Source organism: Micromys minutus (assembly GCF_963924665.1).
Source record: "Micromys minutus genome assembly, chromosome: 4".
NCBI classification, from domain to species: Eukaryota; Metazoa; Chordata; class Mammalia; order Rodentia; family Muridae; genus Micromys; species Micromys minutus.
The window spans coordinates 38,276,661-38,304,487 of record NC_137973.1 but is presented as its reverse complement, the minus strand read 5'-3'; the positions used below and the strand labels follow the sequence as shown (position 1 = coordinate 38,304,487).

Here is a 27,827-nt window from a genome sequence, read left to right as displayed (position 1 = left end):
TGCTATGAACATTGTGGTGCATATATCTTTGTTGTGTATTAAAGTGTCTCTGGGGTATATGCCCAGAAGTGGAATAGCTGGGTCTTCAGGTAGTACTATATCCAGTTTTCTGAGGTATCACCAGACTGATTTCCAGAGTGGTTGTATTAGCTTGCAACCCCACCAACAGTGGAGAAGTGTTACTCTTTCTCCGCAGCCTCGCCAGCATCTGCTGTCATCTGAGTTTTGGATCTTGGCCAATCTGACTGGTGTGAGGTGGAATCTCAGGGTTGTTTTGATTTGCATTTCCCTGATGGCTAAGGATGTCTAGCACTTCCTCAGATGTTTCTCGGCCATTCGGTGTTCCTCAACTGAAAACGTTTTGTTTAGCTCTGTACCCCATTTTTTAATAGGGTTATTTGATTCTCTCGTGTCTAGCTTTTTGAGTTCCTTGTACACCTTGGATATTAGGCCTCTATCTGATGTGGTGTTAGTAAAGATCTTTTCCCATTCTGTTGGTTACCGTTTTGTTTTCTTGACGATGTCTTTAGCCTTACAGAAACTTTGCAATCTCATTAAGTCCCATTTGTTAATCTTTGACCTTAGAGCTTGAGCCATTGGTGTTTTGTTCAGGAAATTTTCTCCTGTACCTATGTGTTTTAAGGTTTTCCCTACTTTTTCTTCTAATAGTTTCAGTGTATCTGGTTTAATGTGGAGGTCTTTGATCCACTTACACTTGAGCTTTGTACAAGGAGATAAGAACAGAAGCTGCTGGCCCCTGTGTAGGGAAAAGCTGGAAGAAGTGAGAAGGAGGGTGACCCTGTAGGGGGACCAGCAGTCTCAATTAACCTGGACCCCTGAGATCTCTCAGACACTGGATCAGCAACCAATCAGAATACATCAGTTGATATGAGGACCCCAACACATACATATACAGCAGAGGAATGCTTACACCTAACTCTGAAGAGACTGGAGGTCCCAGTCTATTTTCATTCTTTTGCATGCTGAGTGCCAGTTGGACCAGCACCATTTGTTGAATAGGCTGTCCTTTTTTCATTGAATGTTTACTGTTACTTTGTCAAAAATCAGGTGACCATATACATGAGGGCTCATTTCTGGATCTTCTATTCTATTCCATTGATCCACATGCCTATTTCTGTACCAGTACCATGCAGTTTTCAGCACAATTGCCTTGTAATATAGCTTGAGGTCAGATATAGTGATTCCCGCAGCTGTTTTTTTGTTGTTGAGGATGGATTTCGCTATTCTAGGTCTTTTGTTATTCCATATGAAATTGCACATTGATCTTTCCAATTCCATGAAGAACTGGGTTGGAATTTTGATGGGGATTGCATTGAATCTGTAGATTGCTTTTGGTAGGATGGCCATTTTTAAGATGTTGATTTTTCCAATCCTTGAGCATGGGAGATCTTTCCATTTTCTGAGATACTCCTCAATTTCTTTCTTTAGAGGTTTGAAGTTCTTGTCATACAGGTCCTTCACTTGCTTAGTTAGAGTCACACCAAGGTATTTCATAGTTTTTGTAACGATTGTGAAGGGTACGTTTTCCCTAATTTCTTTCTCCACATGTTTGTCCTTTGAGTACAGGAAGGCTACTGATTTGTTTGAGTTAATTTTGTATCCAGCCACTTTGCTGAACTTGTTTATCAGCTGTAGGAGTTCTCTGGTAGAATTTTTGGGGTCACTCAAGTACACTATCATGTCATCGGCAAAGAGTGATGTTTTTATCTCTTCCTTTCCGATTTGTATCCCCTTGATCTCCTTTTGCTGTCTAATTGCTCCGGCCAGGACTTCCAGTACTATGTTGAATAGGTAGGGGGATAGTGGGCAGCCTTGTCGAGTCCCTGATTTTAGTGGGATTGCTTCAAGTTTCCCACCATTAAGTTTGATGTTGGCTGTTGGTTTGCTGTATATTGCTTTTATTATGTTTAAGTATGGGCCTTGGATTCCTGTTCTTTCCAGGACTTTTAACATGAAGGGGTGTTGGATTTTGTCAAATGCTTTCTCAGCGTCTAGTGAGATGACCATGTGATTTTGGTCTTTGAGTTTGTTTATATGGTGGATTACGTTGATGGATTTCCTTATGTTAAACCATCCCTGCATCCCAGGGATGAAGCCTACTTGGTCATGATGAATGATCGTTTTGATGTGTTCTTGGATTCGCTTTGCAAGGATTTTGTTGAGTATTTTTGCTTGTGTTTGTGTTTTAAAACATTCTTTTTGTTAAGAACCTGGGATATAGACTCGAGGGTTCAGAGCACAAATGCCACTTAGCTGTATGAATTTTAGTAAATAACTAAAGAAACCTGAAATGGTTCCTCATAGACCCAAGTGTAGAATTAGCCTCAGGTTAGACCATTAAGAGATAAAGGAACATTTAACAGGTTTTAGCCTAGTGAGAGGTCTTCCCCGGCTCTTGTTTTCCTCTCTTTTGCTCCCTAATAATGATATAAACAGTTTTTTTTTTTTTTTTTTGTCTAGTGCTTGCTTCCCTCATGCTATGTTTCTACATGCCCAAGTACTGAAACCTGAATGTGGACTAACACTTTTTCCTTATAACTTGATCATTTGTTGTAGCAGTGGAAAGCTCACTGACATCTATGTATCATTCTCCTTATCTGTAAATGAGAAAAATAATGCTTATCTTAGGATTTTAGTACGAAGTTAATTAATATACAAACAGCACTTAGAGTGGTGCCTAGCACATAATAAACACTAATGGTGTTGGCTACTATAAGAATTAAATTGTAATTGGCTAGTTTTGCTATTACCAGTTTGCTATGTCAGTGAGGAGAAGAGTCAAAGTTGACTGAGATTTGTAGTTTGGCAGTCAAGACAAATTATGGAGATTTCTTTTTGAGGTGGTTGCAAAGGGGGAAAGTATGACTTCACATTATGATTTGTGACTGAAGAATTTTTCCATATAGAAATACTCAGTAAGCAAAAGTTAGGCCAATTGTTTCCAGAATTATTTGGATATAAATGGTAAGTAAGATGTGAGAATAGATATGCTCTCTCAAATAAAGAACACATTCAGTAATTCATAAAGTCTGTATTATCTTTAAATGTACATCATACCAGTTTAAAATTAAGGTAAACAGACAAATACCTTATGATTCACTCTAAGAACTTGAGAATCAGGGCCAGCAAGATGGCTCAGTGGGTAAAGGTGTTTACTGCCAGTGCTGATGACCTAAATTTAATCTCTGGTAGAAGAAGAGGAATCATTTCTGCAAACTGTCCCCTATCTCCAGATACAAGCCATGGTACATGTGTCTGTACCCACACACATGCACACAGGCGTACACACTCATGTGTGCACATACATATTAAATGTATATGGGTAAATAAATGTAATAACATTTTAAAGATGTTTCTAGAGGTTTTGGGAAAGGATGGTCTGTGGGTACAGTTTTAAACGTAGATGGAGGGATAAGTTTAATATTCTTACTGCACAGTGGAGTAACAGTTAACACTGTATTATGTATTTTTTTCCTTCCTTCCTTCCTTCCTTCCTTCCTTCCTTCCTTCCTTCCTTCCTTCCTTCCTTCCTTCCTTCCTCCCTCCCTTCCTATTTTTTTTAAATCTAGATTTTATCCCCCTATTGGTCCACCCTCTTGACTGTTTCACATCCCATACTTCTTCCAGACCCTACTCCCAGTCTCCATGAGGGTGCCCCACCCCACTCTACCAGACCTCTAAACTCTCTGGGACCTCCAGTCTCTTCAGAGTTAGGTGTAGGCATTCCTCTGCTGTATATGTATGTGTTGGGGTCCTCATATCAACTGATGTATTCTGATTGGTTGCTGATCCAGTGTCTGAGAGATCTCAGGGGTCCAGGTTAATTGAGACTGCTGGTCCCCCTACAGGGTCACCCTCCTTCTCACTTCTTCCAGCTTTTCCCTACACAGGGGCCAGCAGCTTCTGTTCATTGGTTGGGTACAAATATCTGCCTCTGACTCTTTCAGCTGCTTGTTGGGTCTTTCAGAGGGAAGTCATGACAGGTCCCTTTTTGTGAGCTCTCCATAGCCTCAGTAATAGTGTCAGGCCTTGGGGCCTCCCCTTGAGCTGGATCCCACTTTAAGCCTATCAGTGGACCTTCTTTTCCTCAGGCTGTTCTCCATTTCCATCCCTGCAGTTCTTTCAGCCAGGAACAGTTAGAGTTTTGATGTGAGATAGCAACCCCCTCCCTCACTTGATGCCCTATCTTTCTGCTGGAGGTAGGCTTTACAAGTTCCTCTCCCTACTGTAGGGCATTTCATCTAGGGTCCCTCCCTTTGAGTCCTGAGAGTCTTTCATCTCTCAACCTTCTACCTCCTGAGATTGCCTGTTTCCATTCTTTCCGCTGGCCCTCAGGGCTTCAGTCCTTCCTTCTCCCAGACCCAGTACCAGATCATGTTCCCCTCTTCCCCCATGTCCCTTTCTCCTTTTCCTCTCAGGTCCCTCCCTCCTTCATCCTTTGTGGTTGCTTTCTTCTCCCTCCCAAGTGGGACTGAGGCATCCTCACGTGGGCTCTTCAGCTTGTTGACCTTTTTGAGTTCTGTGCATTGAATCTTGGGTATTCTGTATTTGTTGTTGTTGTTAATATCCACTTATTAGTGAGTACATACCATGCATGTCCTTTTGGGTCTGAGTTACCTCACTCAGGATGATATTTTCTAGTTCCATCCATTTGTCTGAAAAACTTAGGATGTCCTTGTTCTTAATAACTGAGTAGTAGTTCATTCTGTAAGTGAACTACATTTTCTGTATCCATTTTTCTGTTGTGAAAATTAGTTGAAGACATAAAAATTGGTGTTAAGTGGAGATTTTAAATATTCATCTTTAGATGTTCATCCTTCAGTACAAGTTTGTTTATGTTAGTCTGGAGTGAGGTCAAAGGACAGCCTAATGGAGGGGACATTATTTTGCCTACCTAGAAATTTCAAAACTATGGGAAAGACATTTGCTTGGCATAAGGAGACATTGTTTAACTTTCCTCTTTTATGACTCTGTCTGAAATAAACAAACAAACAAAATAAAATTGTTTCCTAATTGGCAGAATGGTAGTGAATAACAGAATAGGTTCTGAAATCTTTTTATATAATGTGTCCTGTTAGGTACGTATTACTTGAATTTGTTGCTGTTAACTAAAAGTTTTTATATTTTAATTTTTTATAAAAAGTCAAATATGCTTAATTGGGAAAGGACATTAAATATTCATAAAATACCACATAGATTCTATGTTTATATGCAAATGTTTTCCACCAAGTAAGTTCAAAGTAAATTGCAAATTTTATGACAATCTATCCTTAAAATTTTAGCATTTCCTATTATACCATTGTTCGACCTGAGAAAGTTGACAGTAACTTCTTAATATCAACTGCTAGCCAAACTCCATATTCAGTTTTCACAATTATCTCAAGGAGTGTTTATGTGTATACATACACATTGCCACCTCTTTAATCTCTTATTCTGGTACATTTTTACACATACACGCTTACACATTCACTTTTTTCTTTTGAGGGAATTACAGACTTCTTAATAGCCATTTTCTAAATTCTGTTCTGTAGTTTCATGGTATCATTTATCTTGCTTCTTTATTTTACAAGTTATATAACCTATAGCATGCATTTAAAGGCTTAGTGCTATATTCAAATTAGACACTTTTGTCAAGAATACATCAAAGGTGCTAGAGTGATGGCTCAGTGGTTAAGAGCACTGGCTGCTCCTCCAGAGAACCTGAATTTTTATTTCTACTACCTACCTGGCAGCTCAAAACTGTCTAGAACTCCAGTTCTAGGAGCCCTGACACCCTCTCCTGGCCTGTGATGACATTGGGCACTAGGAAGAAAACCTATATATGTGTAAAATAAAATCAAAAGTAATGCACTGTGGCAATATTGTAAACTTTTTATTGTATCAGACTAAGAGGCTGTCTTTTTTTCCATAATTTTTTATTAGATACTCTATTTATATTTGAGGTGTTATTCCTTTACCCTGCCCCTGCTCCCATCTCTCCTCCCCCTCTATTTGCCTTCACAAAGGTGCACTCCCTCCTAATCACCTTCTCCACCACATCACCTTGGCATTCCCCTACATTGGGAAAACATGCCCTTTCTGGGCCAAAAACCTCTTCTCACATTGATGCCGGACACTGCTATCTTCAGCTACACATGCAACTGGATCGTTAGGTCTCTTAAAGTATGCACAAAGTTTGGTGTTTTAGTCCATGGGAGTTTTGGAGGGTTTGGTTGGTTGATAATGTTCTTCCCATGAGGTTGCAACCCCTTTCAGCTCCTTTGGTCCTTTCTTTAGCACCCTCATTGGGGTCCCCGAGTTCAGACCAATGTTTAGCTGCAAGCATGCTCAGCTGTATCTGTATGACTCTAACATAGTCTGAGGAGGCATCTGTATCTGGTTTCTGCCAGTAAGTAATTCTTAGGATCAGCTATAGTACTTGGATTTGGTGACTGCATATGTGGTGGATCCCAAGGTGAGGCCGCTTCTGAGTGATCTTTTCTTCAATCCCTGTTTCTCTATTTAACCTTGCATTTCCTCCCATGAGTGTTTTGTTCTCACTCCTAAGAAGGACTGAGGCATCCTTATTTTGGCTTTCCTTCTTTTTGAGCTTCATAATGTCTGTGAATTGTTTCTTGGGTATTCAGAGCTTTCTGGGACTAGTATCAACATGCATACCATGTGTGTTGTTTTGTGACTGGGTTAACTCACTCAGGATGATAGCTTTTAGTTCCATCCATTTGCCTAGGAATTTCATGAAGTCATTGTTTCTAATAGCTGAGTAGTACTCCACTGTGTAAATGTACCATGCTTTTTTTATCCATTCATCTACTGAAGGGGATCTGGGTTCTTTCCAGCTTCTGGCTATTATAAATAAGGCTGCTATGAACATGGTGGAACATATGTCCTTGTTATATGTTGGAGCATCTTTGGGGTATATGCCCAGGAATGGAATAGCTGGGTCTTCAGGTAGGACTATGTCCAATTTTTTGAGGAACTGCCAGACTGATTTCCAGAGTGGTTGTACCAGCTTACAACCCCACCAACAGTGGAGGAGTGTTCCTCTTTCTCTGCATCCTTGCCGGTGTCTGCTGTCACCTGAGTTTTTGATCTTAGCCATTCTGACTGGTGTGAGGTGGAACTTTAGGGTTCTTTTAATTTGCATTTCCCTGATGACTAGGGATGTTGAGCATTTCTTTAGGTGCTTCTCAGCCATTCAATATTCCTTAGTTGAAAATTCTTTGTTTAGCTCTGTACCCCATTTTTTATAGAATTATTTGATTCTATAGAGTCTAGCTTCTTGAGTTCTTTTGTATATATTGGATACTAGCCCACTAAGAGGCTGTCTTGACTGGCTGTCCCACTACAAGCCTTAGTGTTTGATCTTTAGTACTGTCTAACTGATACACTTTTTTCTTTGAACTTAAGAAGTAATACACAGATGTTGTTTTACTTTGTTTGGATACAGGTTCACTCTGGAACTCAAGATAGCCTAGAACTCTGTCTAGCTGAGGAAATTTCCTCATTGAAGCTGGCTTGGAAATTGTGATTCCCCCTGCTTCTCCTTGCTGAATTACATGCATGTGCTACTTGAACAAGTTGTGGTACTGGGGTTTTAACCAAGAACTTTGCAAATGTTAGGCAAGCACTTTACCACTGAAGTGTATTTCCAGTTAATCTCTTGGTGGCTTTAGATTATTTTATTGGAGATTGCTAATTCTGTTCTTCTTTCCATTGTGTGTGTGTGTGTGTGTGTGTGTGTGTGTGTGTGTGTGTGTGTGTGTGATATGTATGAGTGTAGATGCAAGTGTGCTATGGTATGCATGTAGAGCTTAGAGGACAACTTAGTGGAATTGAATATTTCTTTCCCCCTTTATATGGTTTCTATAGGTTGAACTCAAGTTGCCAGACTTTCATGGCAAGCACTTTACCTGCTGAGTCATTTCATGAGTAGTTTTATTTTCTTAAAAATATAAAAATATATTTTCTTAAAATATTTTTTGCATGAATGTAGACAATTTCCTTCTGTTTTATGTTTTTATCCTCTGCCTCACTCCTTTTTATCATCTCTAACCTTGTTAATTATTTTTATTAATTTCCTGTTGAACTTCTCAATATTTCTGTTGTTATTGTCCAATTACTTTAGGTCATTAAAGATACTGATAATAAACAAACAAACAAACTGAGTAGATCCTGTCAAACTGAGTTCTCACATTTTCAGTGACTGAGAAGTTCAAGGTCAATCCCTAGAAAGTTTGATGTCTGGAGAGGGCTTATTTCCTTCTTCATTGAAGATTATTGGAGGAGAGGGAGTGCTGTGCCCTTAGAAGATGGATTCTCATTTATGGAGGCAAATCGCCTCTTAATACTGTTTTACTGGGCATTACATTGCAGCATATAAATTTGGAGGTAGGAGGAGGCAGATGCTGACATTTAGCCTCCAGCAATGCCTATGGCTGTCATTATCTTCTGTGCTAGTCTGATTATTTGGCAGTGCATAGTAGCATGCCTCATATATGTCATATATTATTCTTTTGTATGGCAATAATTTTTAGCAGCAACTATGAAGTAATTAGTAGAACAAGATGAACTAAAATAAATTGAATTTAACAATGAACTATTTATTACAAAAATATTGTCTAAAATATTTACTTCAGAAAATAAAGTTCTTAATATACATTGTTTAAAAAATTGTAAAAATTTTTAAAAATACATAATATGATGCTGAGCATCAGTGCTCTTTGGTCTGCCAGCTCGTGAGCAGGCACTCAAGCAAGCCTGGCTTTTCAAGCTTCTCCTAGGAAGATTGGCGTCCTTTGTTAGCACTTTCCAAATTCTTAATCATTTTTTAATGTAAAGTTCATTTCTTTATGACTTTTAGTTGTTACTGACCTTCGTTTCTCTTGTTCTCTAAATAGGAGCTTTAAGGCCTTATGTTTTGTTGCTCATTTTGAAGGGTAATTCTAGCTGTCTGCCCATAGTTTTGTGTTTGATCAACTTACTGAAAACCTACTGGGAAAGAAATAACATAAAAAAGAGAAATAGCACATATCTGCCATTGTTTTTTTTTTGGAATTTTTTTATATGCAGGAATTTGTGGTACCGCAGAGGCATGACTGTGTTCAAAGAACGTTTTGATGATTTAAAAACATTATAGCATTAACTCCTGAAATGAACACAGCTGAATCAAAAAACCAAACTGGAACTTCTCCAAATGAACTTTCATGCATAATTCAGTGTTTACTAAGAATTAAGTAATAAAATATATTAATGTAAGGCTTACCTATAATATTCAAATCAATAGTACTACAAAAAAGTTTTTCTAGTCCCTTTTAAAAAGTAGCAAAAAGTTGACTTTATTTTACTTTTGAATTTAAAATTTAGCAAATTAGACACTTTTGATGTAAACTTATTGAAAGCTTGAAATATTATTCACTTAAGCCATCTGATATCAAAACATAATTTAACTGCACAGAATATCACATTTTTACCTTTTAGTTACATGGCTGACTGGCAATTCCAGCTCACTGACTCCACAGCTGCCTGGCATCAAGAGCATATACGGATATACTGCCTGTCACTAGCCTCTGAAAGGAACAAAATTTAAAGTGGGGTTTTAATGAATGACATTACTTCTGTCCTGTAGAAAAACCCTAGCATGAGACATTGTGAGCCAGGCCTGTCTGTGTTTGTTTTTACAGTATTTAGAACTGTGAGTGTCCTCCGTGATGGCAGCAGCCAGATGATACGACCATTGATGTATAGGAGCTTTCAGAGCAGGAAAGCATCAGTCATCTTTGCTTGAACTTAGAATAGACTTTCCCATCAGGTTCTGTTCCATTCACTCTGTAAAGCAGTAACTTTTTTGTAGCTCAACCCTGTATCTGTTGCTACTATTATTATTTGTGTGTATTTTTCTAATGTGACTCCTATTTTTAACATTATTAATGTTATATTTGTTAGCAAAAATTTTTTAAATGTTTTTGTTTTACTTAAACATGGGTTCATGTTTCTTATTTCATTGTACTCAGAAAGAAGAGAGGTGTGTGTGTGTGTGTGTGTGTGTGTGTGTGTGTTTGTGTGTGTGTGTGTTCATTTATTTACAGCCACCACCATTATCAAAAAGCCTGGAAGTCTTTTGTTGACAAACACATGAAGTAAAGAGATCACATTCTTTTTTTCACCAGACATGGAGTTATCTTATACTCTCTTGACTGAACATTTAAATAATATTTGCTCTTTGGAGGAAGAAGCTCAGAGATATCTCTCCCCAACCTCCTCCTAAGAAAACAAAATAATTTAATATGATTTTATTGTTTTTTTTTGGGGGGGGATACAGTTGACATTTCAACTGAAAAATTACATTTCTTTTTAATACTTTGAAGTTTTCTCCATATACTTTATTTATTTGTTTGTTTGTTTGTTTATTTATTTATTTATTTAGCTTACTTCTTCATAGATACTTTAGAAGTTTGAACCACAGTACTTTGCAATTTTTGGTTAATTTTTCAGGCTTAGTGTTTCATGAGTCTACTTCCTATTTCACCAATCTGATTTTCTGCTTTTCCTATGATAGTGTTTCTACTGCCAATATTAAATGGATTGTGACTAAATGTATCCTGTGCTTGTCTGTCGCCCCTCTTCTGTTCTTGTCTTGGTAGTCTGCCATGTGTAGCACGAATCTACAGAGAGAGGGAGACAGGGTTTCTTGTGTACAGCTGGATCAAGGTTTAGCTAATCTCAGTGGGAATAGTCTCTGCAGGGAGCGGTGTTCAGGCTGTACATATCCAGGGAGAAAGCTACGGCACGCAATTTTTGCACACAGTGCCATCTGCACATGATTCTGAAGAAGGCTTGCTGTTGCTCTAAGCCTCACCCCAGAGATGAGTGAGGCTTTGGAGTTTCCCATGGGTTTTGCTCTGGCACATGACACCCTATGCCCATGTCAACAGCACACATTGACTTAGAACTTCACGCACTCGGGGGTTCCTTGGTTCCCCTCAGTAGTCCACAGTGTTAGATGGTTCTTGTTGTATGTGAGTACTCTGTAGTTGCTTTCAGACGCACCAGAAGAGGGCATCAGATCCCATTACAGATGGTTGTGAGCCAAGATGTTGTTGCTGGGGATTGAACTCAGGACCTCTGGAAGAGCAGCCAGTGCTCTTAACCCATGAACTGCCTCTCTAGCCTCTGAACCAATTCTTTAAATGACCTGTTAAAGGCTTGTCTTCTTTTTAGTGATCAAATTGCAGGCTTAGGACAGTCAAACTTGAATACTATAGTCTGAAATCATGCTCAGCTTTCACAGTGTAGTCTTAGTTACACAGACCTAAATTTTGAAGACCATATATACTTAGCCAAGTTAGTAGTATTTGGATTTTTGTTTGTTTACCTTAAGTTTATATTCTATGATCTTTTAAAAAAGTTTTAAGCAGTTTAAGAAAACAGGAAAAACATATTATTGGTTTATATTGAGTGCAAGTATGTGCATGCATTCAGGTGTATATGAGCATGAATGTGCAGTATATGAGCATGAATGTGCAGGCCAGAAGTCACCTTGAGTGTAGTTTGAGAGAGAAGAGTCCCCCATAGGCTTATGTATTTGAGCAGATGGTCTGTTAATCGTGCTGTGCTTTGGTAGCATTATGGAACTTTTAGTTAGGAGGGGAATTAAAGGAAGTACATCACTGGGGTTGGTTCTTGAGGTTATGTAACGTAGCCCCATAGCCTAGTTTCGCCCTCTTCTTCCTGAGTGCAGTTTCAATGTGGTTGGCTAGCTTTCTGCTCCTCCTGTTATGCCTCCCATGCCTCCCATGCCTGTTTGTCAGTCTTTTCTGCCATGATGAATATTCCCCCTCTGTATCTGTAAGCCAAAAAAAAAAAAAAAAAAAAGCAAAAGCATTTTCTTTATGGTGTGTGTGTGTGTGTGTGTAGGGATGTCAGTATTTTATCACAACATCAGAAATTAACATGTGCAGCACCTTATACCTGGTCTTCAGCTATTTTGTAGGTTCTTCTTTCTTTCATCCTTTTCTACTTCCTTTCTTCTACCCTTTCAAACCCTTTACACTAGATAGGAGAGAGGGAAAAATGGGTTAGAAGGAAAGGGGGGGGGGTGCTATCCTTAGGTTACTTCCTGCTGATTGAGGTCCTTGGGGAAAGTTTGATCTTTGCTGTCAGGATATCTAATTTCTTCTTGTTGTTTTTTTGTGTACAGCTGCTTAACAAACTGTGACCAACAGCAACTAACCAAAAGCCCACACTGCCTCTTGGGGCCCTACCATCTGTATACCCTCTGAAAAGTCCCCAGAATTCCAAATGTCACACAATTGCAGAAACTAACTGCCACTAGCTAAATTGTGCCCCTGCATGTGGCCTATCATAGTCAGCTGCTGTGGACAATTTGAAGTAACCCCATATTCCACATCTGGGATTAAAATGAAAACATACTCCCATTTCTGTGGGAACCAAAATTCTCACTATACTGTCCACCTTATTTTGTAAAGCAGGATCTTATTGGCTTAGAATCTACCAAATTGACTAAACTGTTCCATAAGTCAGCCCACAAGATTTACCTGTGCCCATCTCCACAGTTCTGGGCTTACTAGTGTAGACAACCACACTCAGCTTTTTTTGTGTAGGGCTAGGTGATCTGGTCTTCATCCTTTAGGGAAAGCACATTATTGACTGAGGTATCTTTCCACCCCACACTTTGTTGATTTTTTTTTAAAAGCTTGGTTTTATTGTTTTTAAAAACTATCTCAATAGGAGATATACAAGTTGAGTAAGAGTTTTTATTGTCTTAACACCTAGAGATAAGCACACTTTGAATATATTTTATATGTCTTTGTAAGAATAAAAAACCTAATTCATAAATAGTACTGTATACCAATTAGGCTTCTTGGGTTTTGCTCAGCAACATGTTTTCCAGCATTGTGCACAAGTAATGGAAAATATGTTTCATTGTTTAATCAGTTTTCTGTAGCAGGACATCTAAATTCCTTATAAATAGTGCTATGATAAACATATTACATTTGTATGAATGTTAATTTAGAAGAACTTTTTCAGTTGGAGTTTATAAGTAATAATATTCTGTTGTTACAAATATTGCCATGTCTTTCAGAAAGATGTACCAACTTGTACCTCCATTGGCTATGTGTGAAAGTACTTTTTCTCATATCTATATTCTGGATTTTTGTCAGTTTATCCCTGTTACCTAGAGACCTTTGATTTTTCAGCTCTTGTTTTATATTCTTCTCTGAACGTGTTACTCTACCTAACTATTGGTTTGATATTTGCACATGGTGCCTATTTAACCAGTATTTCAAAACAGCATGCCCCATGCTAGCACCTGATATTTTACTACTTACCAAACTTTTCTCTTTTCCTTAAATGAAACTTAAGTTTTTCATAATTATACAAATTAGGGCTCTGGAGTGGCGTGAGTGCGTGTGCGTGTGCGTGTGCGTGTGTGTGTGTGTGTGTGTGTGTGTGTGTGTGAATGCCCCTGAATTGTCTCAAAAGATATATTACTCAATTATTGGGTTATACCTGTAATGACATTTTTTAAAATCTAAATAAGAAACTACTTTTCAGCAATATCACAGATTCCAGAGATTTTTTTTAAAAAAACTTTTTTGTTACATAATATAAATCAAAACTTTTAGGAATATGATCAAATCTATGTATCTTGTATTTACTTACATGTTTAAAACAATTTAGAAATACTGTTTTTCCCAGTATTTCTTGCAAAAGTCAGCAATTACTAGATGATCTCTCATTTGAGGTATTTAGTTTTTGGTTGCAAAATTAACAATATTATCTGAGTGGGAAGACACTGAAATATTTTTATTTATCTCTGTAATTGTTTATCTTGAGGATTTTAAAAAGATACTAATTTAGAAATCAGCTCCTTTCTGCTCCCTTTTCTCAGTTTGAATCATTTGAGTTTGATTATGCTGTTCCAACCAAAAGTACAATTAGGACAATTTTTTCCCTCATTTTCTGTTGGTATATAATCACAGCCCTACAACCTCACTGTAGACTGAATCGCTTTTTCAACTAGTTATTAAATGATTGTAACAGCGGTAGCTAACACAGGCAATTTGGACTAATATTTCAAGGAGTAATGATGGCATCTTCTCACTTTTCTGACCCCTTCCCCAGAGATGACATCAGCTATCTCTTTAAACCTGGTGGCTAGTCTGTATGATATGCATATTTTCAAAATAAAATATTGATCATTCTGTAATCTGAGATTTTGTAAGATTCAAATATAAAGTGACCTCTTACAGTTTGTCAGTATTTTTTTTAAGTCATGTGTTTTTTCCAGACAGGGTTTCTCTGTGTATCCCTGGCTTGCCTAGCATTTGTTGACCAGGCTGACCTTGAACTCTGGGATCCACCTGACTTGACCTTATGAGTACAATTTTATACAATTTCTATAACCTTTAGCAACTCACTTTAGAAAATTTCTAAGGATTAACATAAGTTGCTGTTTATAAAAGGTACCAGAGGAAAAGATCCTGTTGAATTTTTCCTATGGTTGCAGTTAATTAACAACATCCTACTATAACTTGAAATTAGAAGTTGACCTTGTTTACATAAGAGAGCCCTTTATACAGTTTACTTTTCCAGTTCTCATCTTTTTGAGTTAAGACTTCAAATGTATCTGAATCTACCTCTCTATCTACTGTGGTAATGATATATCATCAGTAATAGGTCTTTGACATTTTGTTGAAGCAGATAACTTTGATTTGCAAAGACAGCTGAACCAGTTATGCTATTTTCATGGAAATGACGGGACCCAATTGGTGGCTTTGTATTCTCCTGTCTTTAGGATGAAGTATTAATGCAGTGACTCAGTTATTGGTGTGCCAACCAGGCATCAGTTATTTGACATTATGACAGGTTTGTTAATGATTCCCAATGTGAGTGTCAAAGAAAAAAATTGTAAATGGGTTCAGGGTAGCACTTCAAAAACACTGATTAAAAATTGCATTTCCATAATCCCATTAAAAGTTTAAAAGAGAGAAACCAGTTCTGGTTAATTATTTGTTTTTTTCTGTTCTATTCTAGTGGAGAGACTTTATTCTACCTTGATCTTCCTGAAATATAACTTGTAAAGCAAAATTTGTAGTGATTTTGTTTTTTCTTATTCAAAATTATTTAAGTTTTACAAATACAGATTTTAATCTGATAGTTTATCGATTGACTGAAGTTTCAGATAAAAGTGGTTGTAATTTAACCTAGGTATGGTAGAAATAATATATATTTTGGAAATGAGTAGCCAAAGGGAAACCTATAGTCTCCCAATTCCAATAAACTTTTATAGGTTTTTGCAGCAATGGTCCACTAAATTTGTTTGTTTGCTTGTTTGTTTTTGTTTTTTTCTGCTAAGTATCTTTGAAGGGCACAAATTGAAATAAAAATTCTTTAAAAGTGGATATGTATTACAGTTTTGTATATCTTGACAAAAGCAACTTAAAAAGGTTTCTCTCTTCTTAAAAAAAATATTTATTCTTCCTCATGTATCACATCTCATTCCGTTTCCCCTCCCTTCACTCCTCCCAGTTCCTTGTTCCTCATTCCCTTCTCCCCCAGATCCATTTCCATTTGGAAAAGAGAAGCTGTCACCCCTTCCAGGATACCAGCCAAACAAGTTATAATAAGCCTAGGTGAAAAAGGGCTCTACCTAAGAGCAGGCAAAATAGTCAGACACCCTTACTCCCAGTGTTAGTAATCCCACAAGAAAACCAAGCTGACAACCATAACATATTTCAGAGACCTAGGTCAGACTCATGCCGGCCCCCTGACTATAAGGTGTATTTTGAATCATAGTTTGATAGTTACAGTCCAGTGTGGGAGGAAAGACTTAGCAGTAATACTGTGAATCACTGGTTATGTTGGATTCAGATAGGAGCAGAAAAATGGAGAAAGGGAAAGAAAAGCTGGTGCTCAGTTAGCTTTCCCTTTCCCTCCTTTTAGTCGGTGTAGGACCTCAGATCTATGGAATGGTGCTGCCCACATTCAGGTGGGTCTTTCTCTGTTAAACTTTTTGGAAAGTCTTACATAGAAATGTCTAGAAAGCATTTTTCTATGGGTGATTCTAAGTCTAATCAAGTTGGCAGTGAAGATCAACAATCACAGTTCCTGAGTTAAGATCCAGTGAAGAAGGCAAAGTGAACTTTATTTTCCTGTGACATTCACTTAGGGAAGGATGAAAACTAGACCCTCTTAATGTGAACTCTAGTGATTTACCTGGGCTTTGACTTCAAAGAGCAGATGGACCAGGGCAGGTGTTTTGCTCTGACAGGAATTTTGTGCACACAGCATTGTAAAATGTCAGGTAGAGTAGGTACAGAACAGACTGCTAATGATGTTAGGAGGGAATGGAAGAGAGGTTGCAGGTCTGATGCTTATCTCGAATATGACTGTGCTCATAAAGCACAGAAACATTTTGTCTAGGCACTACCTCTTTTCCCTAAAAAGGAAACTCAACCTGATCATGTGTCTAAAGAGTACCTGCTTTATTAAAGCAAGCAAAACAAAAAAAGGTATATAGTTTAATGATGGGTCTTATTTATGCATTATCTAAAATGAAGGAATTTCAATGCTGCATTAATATGGGACCAGTGTAATTAACAGTGTCATGATTTTAGAAAGAAATATTTTCACTTGGTTATAGTTTGGGGTTTTCAGATGCTACTTAAACCAAAGTACTAAAATTTCTCTCAGTTGTTCTGACTACAAATTTATTACAGAACAGCAAACCAAAGGTGAGGAGAGATAGGCCAGTTGGTAAAGTGCTAGTCATTCGATCATAAAGACCTGAGTTTGATCCCTAGTATATAGATAAAAGGTCAGGTTTGTGTGCATGCTTGTAAAGAAAACAGGTTATAGTTTAAATGTTTCTAATATCTATATATACAATTTCAAGCCTAAAAATTTCTAAAAGAAAATTTATAAAAAGTTTTATAGATGTATATAATGCTTGTGATCATAGAACTAATAATTATCACACAGTCTTTTTTTATTTTTTTTTACTTTAATTTTGTTTATTTCATTTTATTGTGAAAATCTTAAGCTATAAAGGAGACAAAATCATTTTTAACATTGGCATTATCACAACCTAACTTCTATTGTGAGCATCTTACCAAATGTTTCCCTTAGATACAATGCATCTAGCACAAGCCTTCGTGGTATGATATAATTGCTTTTTTTTTAACAACTTTATTTTACAAAACAAAGATAAATGTACAGATTTTAAGCATTGTTTGCATAAAATTATACATTTTTGTCAGTACTTTTTTCAGATTTTAAAATAATTTTTACATAAAACTGTATGAATATATTTTTTAGTCAGTACTTGATTTTTTTAAAGGTTTGATAGTATGCATTGAAAACTTAATAGTTACAATGAGCATAAAGTACATGTAAAACAAAATGTAACATGGAAATAGTCAAAGTTTTCTTGTTATATAGAGATTTTTTTGTTTTGTTTTGTTTTGTTTTCTTTATTTCTTGGACTTCATACAGTCTGTGAGTTGTTTCTGGGGCAGTGTGAGCCTCTGAGGTTAGCATCCCATTATCAGTGACTGCATATTATGTCTGTTCTTTTGTGACTGGGTTATCTCACTCAGAATGATATTCTCTAGATGCAGCCATTTTCTTAAGAATTTGGTCAAGTCATTGTTTCTGGTGGCTGAGTAGTATTCCATTGTGTAAATGTACCACAATTTTTGTATCCATTTATCTTCTGAAGGACACCTGGGTTCTTTCCAGCTTCTGGCTATTATAAATAGAGCTGCTATGAACATTGTGGTGCATATATCTTTGTTGTGTACTAAGGTGTCTCTGGGGTATATGCCCAGAAGTGGAATAGCTGGGTCTTCAGGTAGTATTATGTCCAATTTCTGAGGTATCGCCAGACTGATTTCCAGAGTGGTTTGCAACCCCACCAACAGTGGAGAAGGGTTCCTCTTTCTCTGCAACCTCGCCAGCATCTGTTGTCATCTGAGTTTTGGATCTTGGCCAATCTGACTGGTGTGAGGTGGAATCTCAGGGTTGTTTTGATTTGCATTTCCCTGATGGCTAAGGATGTCTAGCACTTCCTCAGATATTTCTCAGCCATTCGATATTCCTCAACTGAGAACGTTTTGTTTAGCTCTGTACCCCATTTTTTAATAGGGTTATTTGATTCTCTGGTGTCTAGCTTTTTGAGTTCTTTGTATACCTTAGATATTAGGCCTCTATCTGATGTGGAGTTGGTAAAGATCTTTTCACATTCTGTTGGCTGCCATTTTGTTTTCTTGACAATGTCCTTAGCATTACAGAAACTTTGCAATCTCATTAAGTCCCATTTGTTAATCTTTGACCTTAGAGCTTGAGCCATTGGTGTTTTGTTCAGAATCATACAGTCTTAATACGCTTTAAAAAGAAACGCATGGCTTCTTCGGGAAAACACCAAATGGCGATGATGCCAGTGCAGTGGGAGGGCCCGGAAGACCCTAGGGCTTCCGAGGAGGATTCGGCAGTGGTCTTAGGGGCTGCGGTCGTGGTCTAGACTGAGGCTGTGGATGTAAAGCTGAAGACAAGGAGTGGAACCCAGTCACAAAACTGGGCTGCCTGGTTAAGGACATGAAGATAAGTCCTTGGAGGAGATCTACCTGTTCTCCCTGCCCATTAAGGAGTCTGAGATTATTGACTTTTTCCTGGGTGCATCTCTAAAGGATGAGGTTCTGAAAATCATGCCGGTGCAGAAGCAGACTCGGGCTGGTCAGCAGACCAGATAGATTCAAGGCTTTGGTTGTTATTGGGGACTATAATGGTCACGTTGGTATTGGTGTTAAGTGCTCCAAGGAGGTTGCCACTGCCGTCTGAGGGTTCATCATCGTGGCCAAGCTTTCCATCATTCCTGTGCACAGAGGCTACTGGGGGAACAAGATTGGCAAGTCCCACACTGTCCCATGCAAGGATACAGGTCTCTGTCTCTGTGCTGGAGCATCTCATCCCTGCTCCCAGAGGCATTGGCATTGTCTCTGCTCCTGTGCCCAAGAAGCTTCTGATGACTGCTGTACTTCAGCCAGAGGCTGTACTGCCATCCTGGGCAACTTTTCTAAGGCTACCCATGATGCCATCTCCAAGACCTACAGCTACTTGACCCCTGACCTCTGGAAAGTACTCACCAAGTTTCCTCATCAGGAATTCACTGATTATCTTGCGAAAACCCACACCAGAGTCTCTGTTCAGAGGACCCAGGCTCCATCTGTGGCTACCACATAAGGGTTTTTTATAAAAGATAACACATAAATATACTAAGTCAGTTTAGAAAGAAAGAAAGAAAGAAAGAAACAAACAAACAAATGCATGGTCAGCCTGCTTTTGATAAGGCACACCTAAAAGTCTTAGTATTAGGGAGGCCAATCTAGGAAGTTCAGGAGTTTATTTAATGAGATTCTATTTCCAATATATTGACCAAATTTCAAAAGGAACAGAGATGTTTCAAGAACAACATGAGTGAAGAGATAGGCCAACTGCCCACTCCCACTTACACACACACACACACACACACACACACACACACACACACACACACACACCAAAAAAAAGAAAGAGATAGAAAAAAGTAAAAAATTTCAAACAAACAAAAAAAACCCCAAAACAAACAACAACAAAACCCCTAAACAACAACAACAAACCCAAAAACATCCAAACCAACTTTTAAAATTGGGGGTTATTAAACTCAGAGCCCAGATCCTACTGGCAAATTCTTTTCCATTGAGGCACCTTATATCTTTCTTCTTTTGTGTCTATTAGAATCTTGAAGGAAGCCAGGGAGTGGCTGGGAGTGGGGTGGGGTGGGAGTGCATAATGGCACATGTTTTTGATCCTAGCCCTCAGGAGGCAGAAGCAGGTGAATTTCTGTGAGTTCAAGGAATTCAAGACCATCCTAATACACATATCGAGTTTTAGGACAGCCAAGTCTGTGTAGACTTCATTGAGGAGAGGTGAGAACTGGGAGACTAGAAAGACAGACATGTTCCATAGCCAGAAAACACAAGCCTTTGCTCCTCCTATAGTTTAAACTGCCACAAAGTTGAAGATATTATTTAAAAGTAAATTCAGAGTATTTAGAAAAGAATGGCTTATTATCTTGAATAAATATGGATTTCAAAGAAACAAGATATGCCAAACTGACATCATGCCAAACTGACATCATGTTTGTGCTCCCTCTACCCTCCATTTTAATGATTGCTTCTGGATTAGAAAATAGTAAAGACGTGTTGTATATTGACTTTAGCAAGCAGTTGACAAAGTCTCCTTACTGTCCTTGTCAAAAAGATGATGAAGTGTGGGTAGATTGATTTACAGTTGGTCACATGCTGAACCCATGCCAACAGTACTCAAGGTTAATCCAAATGATAGCTAGTTGCTTTATTCACTGCTTTCTCAATAAGAACTGGTGGTGAGTCATAGTTTGCATATATTCAGTAACTATGGATTTGTAGCTGTGAATTTCTGACCAAGGAGTTGTATATTCAAACTTGACCGTCTGGATATTTTCATAAATTCAATACCAGTTGCAGACATTCATCTATCTAAACTATTTGTCTGATGCACATACTTTTAAATTTCATAAGCCAATTTCACTATTCATAAATATTAAACCAAAGAATAGAATTCAAAGAGCCATAATTTTTGAAACATTTTTGTTTGAATTTGTTTAGTGACATTTACATTAGTTTTAGGTAGATTTTTTTCATGCCCTTGAGATGTCAAGTTTCTGTGAACTAACCTGAGGGGATAGAGGGAGACTGAGACTAACCATATTTAGATGTGCTCAAACAGTGCCTTTTTATTTTTATTTTTGATTTATTTGATTTTATTGGTATGAGTGTTTTGCCTGCATTATATATTATACACCAGGATCATACAGTACCTATAGAAGTCATAAGAGGGCTTAGGATCCAGAACTGGAATTGCAGGCAGCTGTAAGCCACCGTGTGGGTGATTTGCGAGAACAACAAGTGCTCTTAATTGCCGAACCATCTCTGTAGGACAACAGTGTCCTTGTGAATTAATATATTTGTTGGCTTTCTAATAATCATTATTAAACTACCTGTTTAAGCTTTTAAAAAATTCTTTGAAATTATATAGAAGAAACATTATATGCTTCATTCTTTCTAAAGCTCTTTTAGTTTCTGGAGACAAGTCCATGATGAAATGCTATGTTTAGAATACTTTATTATCAGTTGTTAAACTTAAATAATGTTAATTTAGTTTTATTACATTTTCATTATGTATAATTCACTGATACTTACAGTATATTATCTTGATTGTGAAGAAGTAATGGCAGAGGGACTGGAGACTTGGCTCATCAGTTAAAAGCACTTACTGCCTTTGCAGAGTACCCTGGTTTGGTTCCCAACACCTACATGGTGGCTCACAACCATCCATAACTCTAGTTCTAGGAGATCTGAGACCTTCCTTTTGCCTCTTCCAACTCCAGGACACATGTGGTACACAAAATACATATATACACACAGGAAGATAAAACACTCATACACATAAAATAAGAACAAAAACTTAGAGTTTCTAAAATTAGTTGCAGATGTGATTTTCAGGGTTTTATTTTTTTAGATTTATTTATTTTATGTATATGAGGATACTGTTGTTCTCTTCAGACACACCAGAAGAGGGCATTGTATTCCACTACAGATGGCTGTGAGCCACCATGTGGGAATTGCTGGAAATTGAACTCAGAACCTTTAGAAGAGCAGTCAGTGTTCTTAACCACTGAACCATCTCTCCATTCCCCCTTTTCCTTTTAAATTTTTTTTTAAGATTTATTTATTTTATGTATGTTGAATACATTGTCGCTGTCTTTGGATACACCATTAAAGGGCATCAGATCCCATTATAGATGGCTGTGAGCCATGGAATTGAACTCAGGACCTCTAGAAGAGCAGTCAGTGCTCTTAACCACTGAGCCATCTCTCCAGCCTATGATTTTCAGTTTCAGTGGTGTTAAACAAGTACTCTACCTTCAGTCTCTAGTTGCACGTTTTATTTAAAATGCCAGTTTTGAATGCTGTCTCTAATCCTGTTTTTTTTGTTTTTGTTTTTGTTTTTTTTTTTGGGGGGGGTGACTTCCCATCTCAGTAGGAGCTGATGGTAAAAACTGGTAAAAATCTAGTGTGATTCCAGTTCTGATAATTATGCGCATTACTCTTTAAATTTAGTTTTTTCTGTGCTGACTGGCTTTTAAACCAAAGGCCCTTAGAATAAGAGTTGGGTTAACTTCATTTTCTCTTAACAAATCCACCATGCAAGATAATTTGTGATTTTGAACTTTATTGTAGCTTTATCTCTAAGGTAAAAGACATTATTTCTATTAAATTAAAAATCTAACCTAGGTTTTAAGCATTTTATGGTTATCGCTAAAATGTCATATCTTAAAATGTTTGGGTTTAAGAAAAGTTAAATTGTTGATTCAAATTATCTTTTTTTAGTTATACCTGTAATTGCTTTTACCAAAACTAAATCTTTTCACAGAAGATACGTCAGTGAGTCAAGTTTTGGATTTTGGCACCTATATTATTGTTTTAAATGAAAAAGAAGTAGATACATTTCTGTTATTCAAAAAGACTATACAAATATCTGAAAGTTTCAGCCATGTAGTTATAATCCTCCAAAACTTTTGTTTAATATTTACAAAGAACTTGAGACTTCCCTTACCAAATAGTAAAAATAATTAATGAACTCATTATTATGAGGTTGATTTGTGTTCAGTGAGTATTGAACAGTATTGATTATATATTAGGTTTTTTCAGCTACTCAGCAATGAGCACATGCTAGGTTATAAATAAAAAGTAAGACAATGATTTTGAATTGGGGTGGGTTAGTGGGACCCTAAGTGCCTGGAGAAAGCACTGGGTTGTTCTGTGTCCATCACCATAAATACCTTCAGGGTAATTTGTTGTCACAGTGGTTCTCCCCTTCCTCTGTATCTGTTTTGTTATGACAGGGGAATTGTTCTTGTTTGTGTTTATTACTATGGGCTAAATGTTATCTCTGAACTTTAGAAACAAGTTGATTTCCTCCTTATGTTGCCGTGTAGGTTCTGTGTATTTATATGTAATAGAAAAGAACAAAAAAGATTACAGATGCAGTGTTATGGAATAGTGAATAAAAGGGTAAACGGATAAGTAGTAAGCTTTTGTTATAAAACCTTAATGTGAATGTGTTGTTCCAAATAAACTCAGTGAAGTCATGAGGTAGTAACCTGGTATGCAGTGAGAGAGTCTGTTTTGTCTGAGCCTTGATCTTTTCTAATTATTTACATTCTTAGTTAATGGACTATGTTTGCACTGCCTTTTCATTTAAATTTAAGTCTTTGTTACAAATTATAGCTTTGAGATTTCTGCAATCTTCTGTTTACTGTTCTTATTTCCCATTTCCAAAGAAATAACAGAAAACATTTGACTGCATTTAGGAATTAACAAGTAGACTGTTCTGCTAGGGCCCATTTGTAGTTTTTTTTTGCTCAAAGAGCAGGAGTGAAGAATGCATTAATTAGTACTAGAGATTGCCAAAGCTGAAACATGTGGGGACCTATAGCACCCTGAGCAAGATTTTGGGTTTTATTTCAAGTGCAATAGAAAGTCAAGAGGATGGGGACATCTTTATGCATACTAACACTGACCTAGTCTATTTTACATCTCAGTCTGGTAGCTGTGTGTGAGGGGTGGGAAGAAAGGAAACACAATGTAGGGAAGTGATTAGACGGGTATTTTCAGATGTGAAATGATGGTGGTAGATTAGATTAGGATGCCTTAACTAATACAGTAGCTGACCAAAATTGCTAAGACAGACAGGCCTAGAAGACAGAGGTGGAGAGAAATCAAGGCTTTTAGATTTGGGACTGTTTTTCCAGCTGGTGGTGCTGCTATGTTCTAAGAGAGAAAAAACTGAGGTAGATGGTGAAAGAATTTTGTTTTGTCTGTCTGGTATTTGAAGTGCTCATCTGAAATCTCCAGATATGTCATCTGCAAAGGATATGAGTGAGATAGAAGTTATATAAAGATAACTTAGCTATGAACATATGATCTGAATTTGGAACTGTTAGGATATGATGGTGTTTAAAGCCATGAGACTGAATTCATTTTGAATGTTCATTATAATCTTTGCTTTATATGTTCTCCTGTCTCATAAAATTATACCAAAATTACATTGCAGTCATTTATTTTAATTATATTACCTATAATAACTTGGTATTACTTACCTCCTTGTAGGTCAAATACTTATTTCCACGTCCTGTTATTAGTCAAATGATTTAAAAATATTTGATTACTCTTTTCATATATTTAAGTGACTATCTCATAGTTATATTTTGTTTTCTGTGTTTTTTTTTTTTTTGTGTGTGTGTGTGTAGGCAAAGTCATAAATAAAGATTTGCGGCACTACCTGAGTCTTCAGTTTCAGAAAGGATCAATTGACCACAAACTACAGCAAGTCATCAGAGATAATCTCTACTTGAGAACCATCCCATGTAAGTACATGATGGCATAGGGAAATGAGACTTAATTAAACATTTGAAATAATTTAGTGAAGTGTTTAAAAGAAAGGATTTGAGCAATGGGTGAAAGTATTTGCTGCCATGTCTGAGTGTGATTTTCCAAACCCACCTGGTAGAACTAGAGAACCAATTCCCATGAGCTGCCTTCTGACTGCCACATATTCCTTGCACGCTCACACACACACACACACACACACACACACACACACACACACGCATGCATGCAGATACACAAGCAACACAAATGCACTCATGTACTCATTCATTGAGGTATATGCACACATTTACTAAATATAAAAAATGTATTTTGTATGAAATTGAAGACTGTTGGAGACAAGGATGAAACAAAAATTGAATGTGAAGAAAATTAACCTGAAGCCTGTATGTGTTCAGTTTTTTTTTTAAACGACTTTATTTTACAAAACAAAGATAAATGTAAAGATTTTAAACATTTTTTGCTTAAAATTATACATTTTTGTCAGTACTGTTTTTCAGACATTAAAATAAATTTTACATAAAACCATGTGAATATGTTTTTTAGTCAGTACTTGATTTTTTTCAAGGGCTTGACAGTATGCATTGAAAACGTACTAGTTGCAATAAGCTTAAAGTACATGCAAAACAAAACGCAACATGGAAATAGTCAAAGTCTTCTTGTTTTGTGAATATATGTATATTTTTTGTTTTCTTTATTTCTTGGACTTCATACAGTCTGTGAGTTGTTTCTGGGGGAGTGCAAGCCTCTGGGGTTAGCATCCCACTATCAGTGACTGCATATTATGTCTGTTCTTTTGTGACTGGGCTATCTCACTCAGGATAATCTTCTCTAGATGCAGCCATTTTCTTAAGAATTTGGTTAAGTCATTGTTTCTGGTGGCTGAGTAGTATTCCATTGTGTATATGTACCACAATTTTTGTATCCATTCGTCTTCTGAAGGACATCTGGGTTCCTTCCAGCTTCTGGCTATTATAAATAGAGCCGCTATGAACATTGTGGTGCATATATCTTTGTTGTGTATTAAAGTGTCTCTGGGGTATATGCCCAGAAGTGGAATAGCTGGGTCTTCAGGTAGTACTATATCCAATTTTCTGAGGTATCGCCAGACAGATTTCCAGAGTGGTTGTATTAGCTTGCAACCCCATCAACAGTGGAGAAGTGTCCCTCTTTCTCCACAGCCTCGCCAGCATCTGCTGTCATCTGAGTTTTGGATCTTAGCCAATCTGACTGGTGTGAGGTGAAATCTTAGGGTTGTTTTGATTTGCATTTCCCTGATGGCTAAGGATGTCTAGCACTTCCTCAGATGTTTTTCGGCCATTCGGTGTTCCTCAACTGAAAATGATTTGTTTAGCTCTGTACCCCATTTTTTAATAGGGTTATTTGATTCTCTGGTGTCTAGCTTTTTGAGTTCCTTGTACACCTTGGATATTAGGCCTCTATCTGATGTAGTGTTGGTAAAGATCTTTTCCCATTCTGTTGGTTGCCGTTTTGTTTTCTTGACGATGTCCTTAGCCTTACAGAAACTTTGCCATCTCATTAAGTCCCATTTGTTAATCTTTGACCTTAGAGCTTGAGCCATTGGTGTTTTGTTCAGGAAATTTTCTCCTGTGCCTATGTGTTCTAAGGTTTTCCCTACTTTCTCATCTAATAGTTCCAGTGTATCTGGTTTAATGTGGAGATCTTTAATCCACTTACACTTGAGCTTTGTACAAGGAGATAAGAACGGGTCTATTTTCATTCTTTTGCATGTTGAGTGCCAGTTTGACCAGCACCATTTGTTGAATAGGCTGTTCTTTTTCCATTGAATGTTTACTGCTCCTTTGTCAAAAATCAGGTGACCATATACATGAGGGCTCATTTCTGGATCTTCTATTCTATTCCATTGATCCACTTGCCTGTTTCTGTACCAGTACCATGCAGTTTTCAGCACAATTGCCTTGTAATATAGCTTGAGGTCAGGGATAGTGATTCCCGCAGATGTTTTTTTGTTGTTGAGGATGGATTTCGCTATTTTAGGTCTTTTGCTATTCCATATGAAATTGCACATTGATCTTTCCAATTCCATGAAGAACTGGGTTGGAATTTTGATGGGGATTGCATTGAATCTGTAGATTGCTTTTGGTAGGATGGCCATTTTTAAGATGTTGATCTTTCCAATCCATGAGCATGGGAGATCTTTCCATTTTCTGAGATCCTCCTCAATTTTTTTCTTTAGAGGTTTGAAGTTCTTGTCATACAGGTCCTTCACTTCCTTAGTTAGAGTCACACCAAGGTATTTCATAGTTTTTGTAACGATTGTGAAGGGTACGTTTTCCCTAATTTCTTTCTCCACATGTTTGTCCTTTGAGTATAGGAAGGCTACTGATTTGTTTGAATTAATTTTGTATCCAGCCACTTTGCTGAACTTGTTTATCAGCTGTAGGAGTTCTCTGGTGGAATTTTTGGGGTCACTCAAGTACACTATCATGTCATTGGCAAAGAGTGATGTTTTTATCTCTTCCTTTCCGATTTGTATCCCCTTGATCTCCTTTTGCTGTCTAATTGTTCCAGCCAGGACTTCCAGTACTATGTTGAATAGGTAGGGAGAGAGTGGGCAGCCTTGTCGAGTCCCTGATTTTAGTGGGATTGCTTCAAGTTTCTCGCCATTAAGTTTGATGTTGGCTGTTGGTTTGCTGTATATTGCTTTTATTATGTTTAAATATGGGCCTTGGATTCCTGTTCTTTCCAGGACTTTTAACATGAAGGGGTGTTGGATTTTGTCGAATGCTTTCTCAGCGTCTAGTGAGATGACCATGTGATTTTGGTCTTTAAGTTTGTTTCTATGGTGGATTACATTGATGGATTTCCTTATGTTAAACCATCCCTGCATCCCAGGGATGAAGCCTACTTGGTCATGATGAATGATGGTTTTGATGTGTTCTTGGATTGGGTTTGCAAGGATTTTGTTGAGTATTTTTGCATCAATGTTCATAAGTGAGATTGTTCTGAAGTTCTCTTTCCTTGTAGGGTCTTTGTGTGGCTTAGGTACGAGGGTTATTGTAGCCTCAAAAAATGAGTTGGGTAATATTCCATCTGATTCTATCTTTTGGAATAGTTTGGCGAATATTGGTGTTATATCACCAATAAATGTCTGATAAAATTCTGCACTGAACCCGTCTGGACCTGGGCTTTTTTTGGTTGGGAGGCTTTTGATGACTTCTTCTATTTCTTTAGGTGTTATAGGGTTATTTAGATGGTTTACTTGGTCCT

At 37.4% G+C, this 27,827-nt stretch overlaps 1 protein-coding gene across 2 annotated transcripts in view; it reads left to right on the top strand.

The window, feature by feature from the left end:
- MAGI3 (membrane associated guanylate kinase, WW and PDZ domain containing 3) overlaps nt 1-27,827 on the top strand; it is a 230,552-nt gene that overhangs the window by 91,307 nt on the left and 111,418 nt on the right. For both annotated transcript variants that reach the window (XM_080915746.1, XM_080915747.1), the window contains exon 2: nt 24,437-24,553. In XM_080915746.1, the coding sequence (XP_080771872.1) occupies nt 24,437-24,553 (117 nt within the window). The remainder of the gene's footprint in view (nt 1-24,436; nt 24,554-27,827) is intronic.